The sequence below is a fragment of the Carica papaya genome, chromosome 2, assembly GCF_054855325.1.
Source record: "Carica papaya isolate Zhongbai chromosome 2, ASM5485532v1, whole genome shotgun sequence".
In the NCBI taxonomy this organism is placed as follows: Eukaryota; Viridiplantae; Streptophyta; class Magnoliopsida; order Brassicales; family Caricaceae; genus Carica; species Carica papaya.
Window position 1 is genome coordinate 2,375,168 of NC_142310.1, and position 13,642 is coordinate 2,388,809.

The 13,642-nt window shown below is 28.9% G+C and overlaps 1 protein-coding gene across 1 annotated transcript; it reads right to left on the bottom strand.

The window, feature by feature from the left end:
- Nucleotides 1-6,682: 6,682 nt before the first annotated feature.
- LOC110814475 (uncharacterized) lies at nucleotides 6,683-7,556 on the bottom strand. Its single transcript, XM_022041985.2, has one exon. The coding sequence runs from the start codon at nucleotides 7,436-7,438 to the stop codon at nucleotides 6,938-6,940; it is 501 nt and encodes a 166-aa protein (XP_021897677.1). The 5' UTR covers nucleotides 7,439-7,556; the 3' UTR covers nucleotides 6,683-6,937.
- Between the last annotated feature and the right edge of the window lie 6,086 nt (nucleotides 7,557-13,642).

Genomic DNA, 13,642 nt, shown 5'->3' on the forward strand with positions numbered 1-13,642 from the left:
CAACTTTTTTAAATTACGTTTTGACCTCCCGGTTTCTGATTTTCTTTTCAAAAATACCCACATAATCTAAATTTTCACCTTTTTTTTCAAAATCAATTTCAATTAAGATCAAATAATATTTTTAACCAATTTTATTATTTTTATTATTTATATTTTCATTGAATTAAATTAAATTAAGTTAAATAAAAAAAATTAAATAAATAAATAAAAATAAAAATAAATAAATAAAATTTTTATTATTTTTTTTTATTTGGTTGTTACATCGAACACCCTTTTTAGAATTTATTAATTTCAGTAATTAAAAGTACATATATTATATTATATTGTATTGAAATGAACTAATTATTTAGGTTGGAATAGGATTGGTGCACGGCAGGAAGTGGGTTTTGGACCAAAAAAAAAAAAAAAAATGAAATGAAGATAAGAGAAGATCCTCAAGATCTCCTCCATCGAAATGTGAAACGTACAGATTTTGTTTTCTCTTCTTTTATTTTAATTAATTAATTAAAGAACCGACAAAATATAAAGTTATATATATATATATATATAAAGAGGTATGAAGACAGGCTGTGTATTGATAAATAGCCATGTCGTACACGTACTTTAATTAGCAGCCTTGCTTTTTGTGGTTTTGGATTCTGAAATTGACATCCAACCATCTAAGTTTTTTCCTCTTAACCAACCATTTGATCTCCCTAGTCTCTTCATTTTGCTTTTTTAGGTGTTTGTATTTGCTCATTAATATTTTTTAAAAAAATAATTATATTACTTTTTAAACTTTAAAAACTAGTTTCAAAATAATTTCGATCAATTAATAAAATATAATTAGTTAAAACTATTATTTTAAATTAATTATCATCTAATTATCTTATTTTTTTCATTAAAAATTCAATAAAAAATAATATAAAAAGTTAGAATAATATGAATTATTGTTTTATATATTTTTTTTTACGAGATGTTTAATATAAAAAAATAATCAAATAAAATATATTATGTATTATAATCGATAACGCATGGCATCAAATATTAATAATTTTAATGATAATTGATAAATAATATATTAAGAAGTAATTAGTTAAATATTGATACATGAATCAAATAAAAAAAAATATTTAAACCTAATTTTGGATCACAATAAACACTAGTAATAATTGTAATTACGTAATAAATATTTTAAATTTCTAATAATTGATATAGTTAGATATTTTTATATAAAGGAGACAAAGTTAAGTAAAAGTCATAATATATATATATATATATATAATATTAAAATATTAATATTAACGAAACGTGGAAATGGATCATGACCATGCATGTGTGTGTGTGTGTGTGTGTGTATATAATCATGCTATACAACGTGAGGCGTGATATAATACTTTTTCCAACACGTTTGTATGACAAAATAGTCAAAATTAAAACAAATAAATTTCTCAATTTACCACCTTTCTCCAATTGCTTTTTTGAAAGTTGATAAAAAATAATTTTGAATACGTATTGAAAAATTAAACTACGTGACTTATGAATACGCAACAATAGCATGCGCCAATTTAGACCTTTACCCTTTTCATAAAATTAAAAAAAGAAAGTAAAACATTACTCCACTTAAGTTAATAGTAATTATATTATATCACTATTTGTAATATCTATATAAATAATTTGTTAATATACAAAAACGTGTTGGTAACTAAAATTCTTGACCTAATTTTAATTGGTCATGCCAAAAAAATTAGGGAGAAGAATAACCCATTTCAAGTGGGAGAAAGAACAACCTTAGTTTGAACGAAGTGAGCAATATCCCATATTCTATGTGGAAGATATTTTTATGTTATATTATTATATATCGTATGCTAATCACGCTCAATCAATGCGAATATACGGTGTTCACACACATATATATATATATATATACATATATAGACGTATACACACACACACACACATATATATATATATTTATTAAATTTAGTGTGAATTGTAAAAGGGATTTTCTTAATTAAGAGGGAGGCCCCACAAATTAAGACTTTATTTAGCGAAATATCTAACAAAATGTCAAAATAGAAGAGAGACGTAACGGGATGATACTCACCTGCCAGTGCAAATACGCACACACCACCATCAGGGATACGGGACCCACTTCCCCAACTCCATGAGTGGGAGATGGCTAAATCAGGATCACACAAAATGATCACAGGTCCACCTCATCTTATCTATCACGATTGATCATCGCAAATCAATCTAACCAACCATCCATCCATCCGCGATGACATAAAACGACATGGCAGACAGCACTTAGCCAAGTCATCAACTCACAATCAATTGATGGACCCCACCTGTCCCGGTTTGCGGGCCCCACTGAAAAAGCAGAGTCAGAAAAGAAATCCAAGTTGTTGCTGTTCACGGAGTCTGGGGCCAATAACCTTCTTTTTCTTTTCCGGCACGTCAATCGATGCTACTGTGTCGCACCTTGTCCAATTTACTCAAAAAATAAAATTAAATTAAAAATTTCTTTATTTTTAAATATAATAAATCATACCTAATTTTCATTAAATTAAATTAAATTTAAGATAAATTTTATTTATCGACCTATAAATTTTCTTCGATTCTTAATTCCGCACCGGTATAATCTCAATTAAGAGAATATAAAACACTAATTTAGTAAACGTATAGTTGTCAACACAAACGGTAATGCTTAATACATATATTAAATCAAATAAAAATATTATTTTGTTAAAATATGCGATGTATAAGGTATCTTATTCGAATATAATATGATATTTTTTTAATAAGCAAGTGGTATAATTAGAGTTACTTAAAAACTCCCACAATCAAATTGAGAAGGTACGTATGGGCAATCAGTGTCTTTGAATTTTATACAAGTGGTGGTTATCGTAGAATTTTGAGTATCCGTCTAAAATAAAATAATAAAAACTATCAAACTATCAATAATTTATGATAGAATTATTAACGACTATCACGAACTTATAATCTCTTATCCAAATTTTGATGACAGTAATTATTCACAATTAGTAATCAAGTAGAGAGAACATATAATATAAAGCCATCATTTATCGATAAATCGTATAAATGTCTCTTGTGATAAGTTCAAACGACAATAACTTATGAATTATTTTTCCTTTATGCATTTCTAACATTTGAATTTATTTTATTATTTTAATATTTAAATATATTTCATAAACACTCGAGATCATTTGTTTTTGTTTTGATATAATATAAACAATAGTATAATTAGGGCGAACAAAGTATTGACTGCTAATAGATTGTCTCTGAGTCATGTTATACCGAACATCAGTTTTTATTTGTTGACCATCTATCATCACATAATTGTCAATCCTTTAATTTTCAATACAATCATTTGAACTTTTTTTTTTAAAAAAATTAACATCATTAAGACTGTTATTAGTTTTTTTAAAAATAAAAATAGTAATTATATAAAATATAAATTTAACAAAAATATATAATAGAATTTATAAAAGAAAGTAATATTTTAATTCGTGAATTATTACAATAAATATATCATTAAACTTATAATAATACATTAATAATAATAAATTGTTATAAATTTATCTATATAATTAATTGTTAAAAAAATATTATGTTGAACTATTTTTTAAAATATCTAAATATGATATAAGTATTTTAATTTTTTTGTTTCGAAAATAAATTGTGACAAAAAAAAATAGATATTAAATTGTAAAAAGTGTTAAATTTCGAGAACTAATTTAATAATTATCATAATAGTTATAAAATATTGCTACGCAGATAACAAAACAATCAATAATACTATAATTTTTTAAAAATAATGCATATTAATTATAATTTAACTCACGCTGATACTATCATAAAAAAAATAAAAATACAAATTATATAATAAAAAATTATTAAGCTAAAAATAATAATTAAGTGTTGATTACAATATAATAATTTAGTTGAAGTTTCTCCACTAGTTAATCGGGTTAATTGGATAACTATCCCACATTAAGATAAGAGATATAAATAAATATCGTCTTTGACATAATTAGTTTTCTTAATGAAATGTAAGGAACTATATCTAATTGTATATAAAAGTACTAACTAAACTATACATATATTTGTGGTATTCATTCAATTATAGAAGTTGTTCTTACTTATTTAAATGTTGTTTTAAAATTATTTAAATAATTTAACTACAACGATTGAGTGATGTGATATAAATATTTAATAGCTAGAGATATACATATATATATTTATTTATTTATTGAATTCAACTATTGCAATTATGTACAACTTTTTGAAATATATATATTTTAATTTTGACTCGAAGACATTAATCCATCATTGAACTTTATATTTTTTGAAATTGAAATTAATTAAAAGGGTATTTTTATTGATTAATGAGAAATAAAAAAATAATTCGCCTATATATAATTAAAAATTAAAAGAAAAAAGAAAAGGATATTTATTAAAAGCACACCAAAATGATACTTTTATTTTTTCAAAGTCTTATACGAGATTTCGATAAATTATTTTGAGAAAAAATTTAGAAAAATATTTTAAAAAAGAAAAAAAAAAACAGATTTAAATTGTCAACAAAGGAAAAATGTGTTAATTTTAATTTTTTTAAAGTATAAAGTAATCTTATTTAAAAAAAAAAAACAATAATTGACATTTTTGTGGAGAATTTTAAATATCATTATGCATTTTGACACTTTGCAACATGTGATTATAATTTATTATACAATTTATTTTGTTTTTTTTTCAAAAATTATTATAATTTTAATAAGGATATCTCCACTATCAAATATTACAATTATATGGGCATGTCACCAAATAGTAAGTAAAGGTCTTGTCATAAATTAAATTGATTTAAAATTGAAGTTTCCTATTTTATTTTTGAAGTTTCCTAATTCAAATTGCAATATTGCAATTTCCTTTTCTAAGTTTCTTCATTCAAATTCCCACCTTAGTCAAGATTAAAAAACAAAACAAAAAAAAAATGGAGTTTCTTTGTAATTTATAAAGAAGAAGAGAAGACAAGAGGGGGTTATCCTTGGAGAGCTACAATTAATCAATGGGGAGAAGTTGTGGCCATTTGTTAGATAACTACAAAAACATCTATATCTATCTATCACAAATTTAATTCAAATATATATATATATATATAAACAAAAAAAAAACCCACAAGATAATATGATTAAAAAATTTATTTTCCATCACTAAAAAAAAAAAAATGAATTATTTATTTATTTTTATTACGAGAGCAAAAAAATATTATTTAAAAAATAAATATAACACGAAGAACTTTTTAAAATTTAATTTAAATAAAAAAAAAAGAACCCACAAGATAACATGATTAAAAGCTTTATTTTTCATCACTAAAAAAAATACATAATGGGTATTTTATTTTTTTTTGTTACGAGAGAAAAAAAAATATTATTTAAAAAATAAATAAAACACCGAGAACTTTCTAGAACGTCACTCGTTTTAATACTGTTTTAACCCAAACACTCTTAACTTCAAAGTTTTGATAAAATTTAGTTCTGAACACGAGAATTTTTGAAAAATCACCCATGCTAACACAATTTTTTTTTTAGAGAATTTGTGTTTAATAAGTTTCGGTACGAGTTATACATTTTTATCACTAACAATTATAAATAAATTAAATTTATTAATCGATTTACCCTTAATTCATAATCTACCTGTGAAATTGGGTAATTAAATTGTATTAAATTTAAGATAATTTATTATTTTTATAGGTAAAATGAACATTCTATAATTATACTCTTAAATAATTATATTATCATTTTGATATATACATATATATTTATTAGTACAAATACATTTAATAATATATTTAAATTAATAAAAATTAAAAGTTATGTAACAAATAATTAAATTTATCGATAAGAAATATGAAAACTGAAATTCGGAGATGTCTTTTAATTAAGTAGGCAAACTAAAAGTTCTCTTTAATTAGAAATCCCACGTGGATACTCTGTTGCGTAATGCGCCGAGCGGCTCATGTTAGCAAGAGACCATGTTTTGGAGAGAATTCAATGCCGAGTGTGAAAGATTCCTACCAAGTTGGTACTTGTACAGGCATGGGAAAAAAAGAAATTAAAAGATAAAAACTTTAATTTTATTTTTTAAAAAATTAATTAATTTATTAAAAAAATAAATATGATAAGACAAAATTAATTACATATTCAACGTATAAATAAATAAATTAACTTTATTTATAATTTTCCTTTTTTTTTTCCTTAAATTTCGATCTCATTGAAAGTGGTTTTGTGTTTATGTTAAAGAACAAAAAAAATATATAATATTAATAAAATTATAAAAAAAATTAATATAAATTAATATTCTAAAGAGAAAAAAAAAAGATAATATTAAAAGATAATATAAATTAAAATATTAGAAACTAAACTAAAATAAATTATATTATTTAAGATTAATTATAATTAATCTGAAAAAAATTAATATTTAATAAAATATAGATGAGTCAAATCTATTTTCGACAGAAGAGAATGATATGGACACTACCTTTGACACTTTAAGGGCACCCATGAAAAGCAAATTACAACTGGGGGCTAAAATTGTCTTTTCCCCATGTTTATAATGTGGGGACAAAACTCTTGCCATAGCCACTGCGGGTGCCCATATCAAAATAAATTAATAATAACAATGGTAATAAAATAAATTTAAATTACTTTTGTTACGGTAAGAATTTTAATTAATTCTTCTAAGCTTTGTAAGAAATAGGGACATTTTTGAAATTTTGACAAAAGATGAGGGCATTAAAATGAATACACAAAAATAAGCTTCATTTCTTCTCACTCCTTCTTCTTCTTCTTCTTCTTCTTCAGATTTTAGCTTCTTTGTTTCCCTATTTAACCCTAATGTTTTTCGTCATTTTCCTATTTTAAGTCCTCCGCCATGGCTACATGAACAGCTCAGATTGCAGCAAGGCGTAGTAGTTAGCAGCTTCATCTTCAAGCTCCCATAAACCATCACAAAACGGAGCTGAAAACCCATCTCCATCTCCGTTGAAAACAAACCCTTGTTCGCCAACTACATCAGTACCATCTCTGTTGGGGATTCCAAGCTCGTCATCAGACGCTTCAAGCAAATGCCTTATAACTCTCTCCCTGTCATCTTCCTCGTTGGAGCACGAAGAAGAGGAAGAGGCGGGAGTGGTGGTAGGATTCGCCGAAGGAGGACATGGGAACGTGTGGTCAAAGTCGGATTCTGAAGAGAGTTCTTGTTGAAGAGTAGTGATGAGAGAAGACAAGTCCTGGTTAGGCTCATCCTCTTCTGCATCAAGCAAGGAGAGGATATGGGTGTAGGACTTATGTCTTTTATTCTCTTCAACAACTTCATCTTCAACATGGGTCTGATCAGTTTCTTCTCTCTGGCGCTTCAAGGGTACTGCATCCGCCATTGTTGACAACTCGTGGGAGAGAAAAGAGAAAGTGGGTAGGGCTTTTTTGGCTGTGGGTTGAGGTATTGTACGCAGAGAGAGGGAGGGAGAGAGAGAGTGGATGATGAGAGAGATGAAGGGAAATGGAGGGTTATATAGAGATGAAAGGAAACTGGAGTTTCCGGTCAAAATCGAGTGGAGAAATGAAAAAGCAAAAGAATATTTAATGTGAAATATAAGTAAATCGTACGACGAGACTTTTATTAAAAAAACTAAAAGTTTTTTTTTTTTTTTTTTAAATTTAAAGCTTATAATAACTATTAAAAAATTAAAAATATTATAGTACGTATGTTGAGTTGGTGTTCCTTGAACGACCACCGTTGGTTTTACTTTGGGAGATGAATGCGGCCGTGGAGGATAATCAACGGTCGAGATTGAGAGTAGAAGATTGACTGAGAAGGAGGATATCAAATCTCATAAGATAAGGACAAATTTGGGGGGGAGGAGGGGGTGGGCGCAGATGTTTAAGAAAAAGTAAAATTGTTTACTTTACTGGGCCACAGTTTAATTTTTTATTTTTTTTGAGGAAATACTGGTTCAGGCTTTGAGATAACATAAACGGCAAAAAAATAATTAATATATATATATATATGTATGTATGTATAAAAAAAGTGGTCTCCTATTGGGTAATGGGTACTGTAGACGGCGACCGGATTAATATTATATTTATATTATATAATCAATAATTAAACAACTTCTTTATGGCAGATGCACGTATAGAGTTTCTTGGGAAATGAAATTAGTTAATATTTTATGAAAATAATGGGATTACGAGTTATTAAACAATATTCTATATTGTTAAATAATAAGAATTTGTAAATTATATGCCTAATGAAATTATTATTACAAAATTTAAATCATATAATATTATTATGTATAATTTTTATTATTTACTATTTATTATATATTTTATATTAATAATATTTTTTACAATAAATTTTGTCGAACACTGTTTTTTTATCTTAAAATTAAACTTAGTAAGTCGAATCACGATCTAATTAACTTTATGTATTTAATCAAAGACCTTTTTTGTAACACCCCGTTTTTTTTTTCTTAACGGTGTACAATAAAGCACTCATACAACACAATACCGAAATCCATATTATTCCAACCATGCACAAGAGAAACTTGTCCACCTTCCTTGTTCCAAATCAATTGTACATACATCTCCACCTCTACAACACATAGTAATACAATATCAACATTCCTAAATATTCAATATCCAGACTAAACCATCCTTTCAAACTACTTTAAATCACAAACAAAACTTGTGCCCTATGGCACTACCGACGGGGCTCCGTTACCAGCCGCTCGGATCCCAATTCCGTCCTTACTCCACCTGTGAATGATGAGAAGTGAGTTCACATAACTCAATACGATAAAAATCAAGTTGTAAGTGTAATATGCAGTGACAAGAATTTACAGAAATGTCTATATGCATTTATCCTACCCAACCCCAAACAACTCATAACCCCCTCCCTACACTAATTATCAAGGTCCTATTCCAAGGAAATAGCACGGCCAAACAACCACACCCACCCAACAATCATCCATTAACTCCCGTCACCAACATCGGCGACTCATACACTCTTCCCCCATCTCCCGACCTCACGAGGCCACACACACACACACACAACCACCTTCATTCCACGTCACCAATATCGGCGACTCATACCCATATCTCCACCTCTCGACTTAATAGGCCACGCACACACACAAACACCATTATTCCGCGTCACCAACATCGGCGACTCATACTCACTCCTCCACCTCTCGACCTAAAAAGGCCACACACACACACAAATACCATCGTCTCGCGTCACCAACATCGGCGACTCATACTCACTCCTCCAACTCTCAACCTAAAGAGGCCACACACACACACAAATACCATCGTCTCGCGTCACCAACATCGGCGACTCATACTCACTCCTCCAACTCTCGACCTCGTTGGGCCACGCACACACACAAACATTTCCACCTCTCGTCACCACCATCCGTGACTCATGCACCCTTCTACCCCTCTCGGCCTTGCTAGGCCACACTCACATACATATCCCCTCCCTGCTCCACCAACATCGACAACTCAACCCGCCCCTCCCAACGGCCTCCAAATCTCCCATCCCAAACCGCATGCTCCCATCTCCCCTTATACCATGCTAGTCCCAAGCGTTCTAACTTGCTAACTCCTACTGACCACAATACTCCTCTTCTCCCATCCAATCCCCCTCAAATCCTGTTTTCTAGTCCCCTCTGCCGTACCTTCCAACCCCCTTCCCTCTCCCACTGCCCCCTACCCGCTACCTCCCCCATCCTCCTGCCTCCTCCCGGTTCCTATACACTTTTGCCTACCTAGGGCGATTAACCTCTCAGCTTGCACCGTTTCACGCCACATACACGCCCTCACCACCGTGCATTTCGGGGAAACACATCGCCGCCTATTAGCGGCTCCCTCCACATCCCCACCCACGCACACACCTCTTCTGTCCTCTCGAGTTTTTTATCCCACCCGCGCCCCCTAGATTGTCCTCTCACATCCTCCTCACTCTGTTCTACCCGCACCACCCCATCCTTCCCCACGGCTCCCCACACGCCTCCAACACCGCCATACCTTCAATTCCTTCCCCGATCACCTCCGTGAGCGCGCGGGACAACCCCACGCTTACGGCCTACCTTCACTGCTCCACTCCGTTGCGCCATTGCCGACGCCGCAACCTGCAACAAAATTCTCTACACACACACACCACACTAAACAGCTCAAATTTTCACCGTACCTCCCGTTTCCATCTTCCTTCTTCCTGCCGGTCGCGTCGTCCGTCCACGGCCTCCTTCCCTCTCCCTTCTCGCTCCCCTCCGCCCCGACTCTCTCCTCTCTCCTTCTGGAACTTTCCTCTTCTTCTTCGTCTCCGTTGTCCTCCTTCCCTCTTTTTCCCTTTTTCTCTTTTTCCTTTTCTTTCTTTTTTTTCTTTTCTCCTTCTCCTTCTCCCTTTCCCGACCTCCTTTTATACTCTGCCAGCCTACCCCAAAACGACGTCGTTTTCCTACGTCTCAAAACGACGTCGTTTTTCTTTCTTTCAAAACGACATCGTTTTTTCCCTCTCTAAAACGACGTCGTTTCCTACCTGATAGAAATTTATTTAATTATTATATTATTATTATTATTTATTATTATTATTTTTTTATTTTTTTTCTTTCTAGTCTTTCTACTTTCTAGTCCTTACATTTTTAACTTTGACTACTTAGTAATTTAAAATTGTTGTTATTGAAAAATTATTTTCGTAATATGTTTAACATCCCACCGTACTAATTTATTGAGTTTATGTACTTTGTCGATACATGTATTGCAATTGCCTTAGTTTCATAATGCGCAACTCCTCAATCGTGTGCATTGTCTCCAAAAAGTAATCAATGGTTTTGAATTAAGAGCATCGATAGGTTAATATTAACAAGGCTTTTAACAATTTTGTCTAAAACAATATTTTTTTTATCGAGCCAAATTAGACTTTTTTGTTCCACACGGTTTTATTCTTTTTAGTTTACATAAATGATTTAATTTGAATAAAAAGCAACATCTGTATTATCTGTTACTTTGTTAAAACTTTCGAATCTCAATCCTCTATCAATAATTTGATGTATTAATAATTTTCATTTGTCTTGATACAAGTGCGCTTACTGGCATTTTATATTGATAAATATGTTTAATGTTAGACTTGTCCAAATACCAATATTCACATTCAGTATATTAAAACTTTCGTGATAGTTGTCTCTTTGTGAATGTTATACAGTATATAAAATAATTTCTTAGTCCTGCAGGATCTCTCACTAACAAGAAATACACATCTAGTTTTTCATTTTATTTGTACTGACATGTAGTAAAGATAATACTATTGATATCTCAAAGTTATCTCCATTAACAATATCTGACTCGATATTATGTGTATTTTAAATGATAACCACTAAATATATAAAATAAGTTGCATCGTATGTGGATGACATAAGTATGATATATTAAAATTACATGTCAAGTATCTTCGTTAAATACATAATACGTATTAAACAATGTCATGCTAACTAGTAGATAATGAGTCAAAAATACTATGGATACGTGCCAAATATACTTATTAAATGAGCATATATATATATATATTAAGTGAGTGTGATTATTAACATGTAAGGTAATTGTGCAAAACACACAAAAAGAAATGTACATTGGTTACAAACTCACATACACATTTTGTATTGTGTGCTCTGTTCAGTCACAATATATCATTTGCATGTATCAAATTGTGCGGAGACACTATTTAAACATGACATGAAGAGTACGATAACTATTAATATGAATAGAAAAACACGAAAAATAACAAATATATAACCTCATAAATGGTTTGTGCTTATACTAATACACATGTTTTTCCTCTTACTAACTAACTAAGCACATTTTCATCAACTTTTATTTTTTTTTTAAAGTAAGATCATGAATGGGCTTCTAAATGTGGATAATATTACAACTCATGATCAACTTGTCAATCTTTTCATAAATCAATATTCTTATTCTCCAAAGTCTTAATCTTGCAGGACCATGTTAAAAGTAAAATAATGAATAGGGTAATTAATTTTTTTAATAGATAACTAATTCGTTCCATAATAAAAGTGAAATTTAAGTATAGTAAATAGGTATAAATGAGTATGGCACTTGTTATGATGGCATCTATTTCGAAATTTAATTTAATTAATTTCTCTAGGTGATATGTGAAGATCAATTTCACACTTTGACAAAACCTTGATCTACCACAACATCTCTTGTTACATCTCTTGTTTGTTTGGTTGATCATGTGATGTGGTGCACCATCGCACACCATGCTTATTTATTTATTTATTTATTTATTTTTGAACTGTCAATTTATTATGGAATTTTAATTTTGTATCCAACTTGTGAATGTCATAAAAGAAAAAAGCGAAAAAGAAAAAAAAAACTTTATCTTAAGAAGCTTATGAGGACCACACCTATCAATATTCATGGCCTTTTCTCTTTTTATTCTTTTTTAAATTGAAATTTTATAATTATTTTTTCAAAATTCATCTAGATGGTACCTAATATTCTTTGAGAAAGAAGGTGGGAAATTGGGGGGAAAAAAATATTTATAATAATTAATTGTCAACAATTTTTTCTAATAAAAATATATATTTGAATTATTTATAATAAAAAATATAATTAATATTTTTTAAAAAAATAACATAGTTCGAAATTAGATCAGACTGAATCAATATCGATTAAGAATTAAATTCAGATTGAAATAAATTAATATATTTTTTAAAAAAAATTTATCAACTAAAAATAATAAAAGTAAAAAGTAAAGCAAAAAATTATATTTTATGTTTTATTTTTCTTTTAATTTTTATCGACTTTTATGGTTGGTTGGTATATCTGACTTAATATCATATTAAACGTTGTTTAGTGCAACTTAGTTCGTATCAAACAATTAGATTTGATACTTTTTCGGCAAGGATAAAAAAAAAAATTATACATGTAAACACTATTAATAGTAACCTTAAAATTGTTAATTCAATCTCTAATTATATAGTTTTATAACTTATTAAATATTTTAAAGTTATTTATTTTATTTATTATTAAGTATAATCAATTTAATTTATTATTTGAAATATTATCAATTATTCTCAATACCTGAAGTGGCAGACACACACACACACACATATATATATATGTGCTTGTTTGGTTAAGATGCCATTTTACATTATTAAGTATTGCCTGAGGAATTAGAACAAACCCTAATGCAAATATCTTTCATTTTACATGTATGTGTATATATATATATCCAAGGAATATTATTTTCCAAATGCATAATTAGAAAGTAAACTTGAAAAACTTTAACTCAGAATCAAATCCATGTTTCATAGTTTACAAAACCAAAGATATGAGTATAGTTAACTTAACTATATATCTATCATGTATATATATATATATATATATATATACATAGACATTATAGTTAATCATTATATAAAGGAAAAGTTTATTGGGTTCTCATGTTTTGTTCCACTACTGAAAAAAAATATTCCACACCATACTTAATTTGCTTTAATAATATTGTTAACTTAAAATTAATATTTAGGGTTATTCATATTATAACTTAGATAATTTACAAT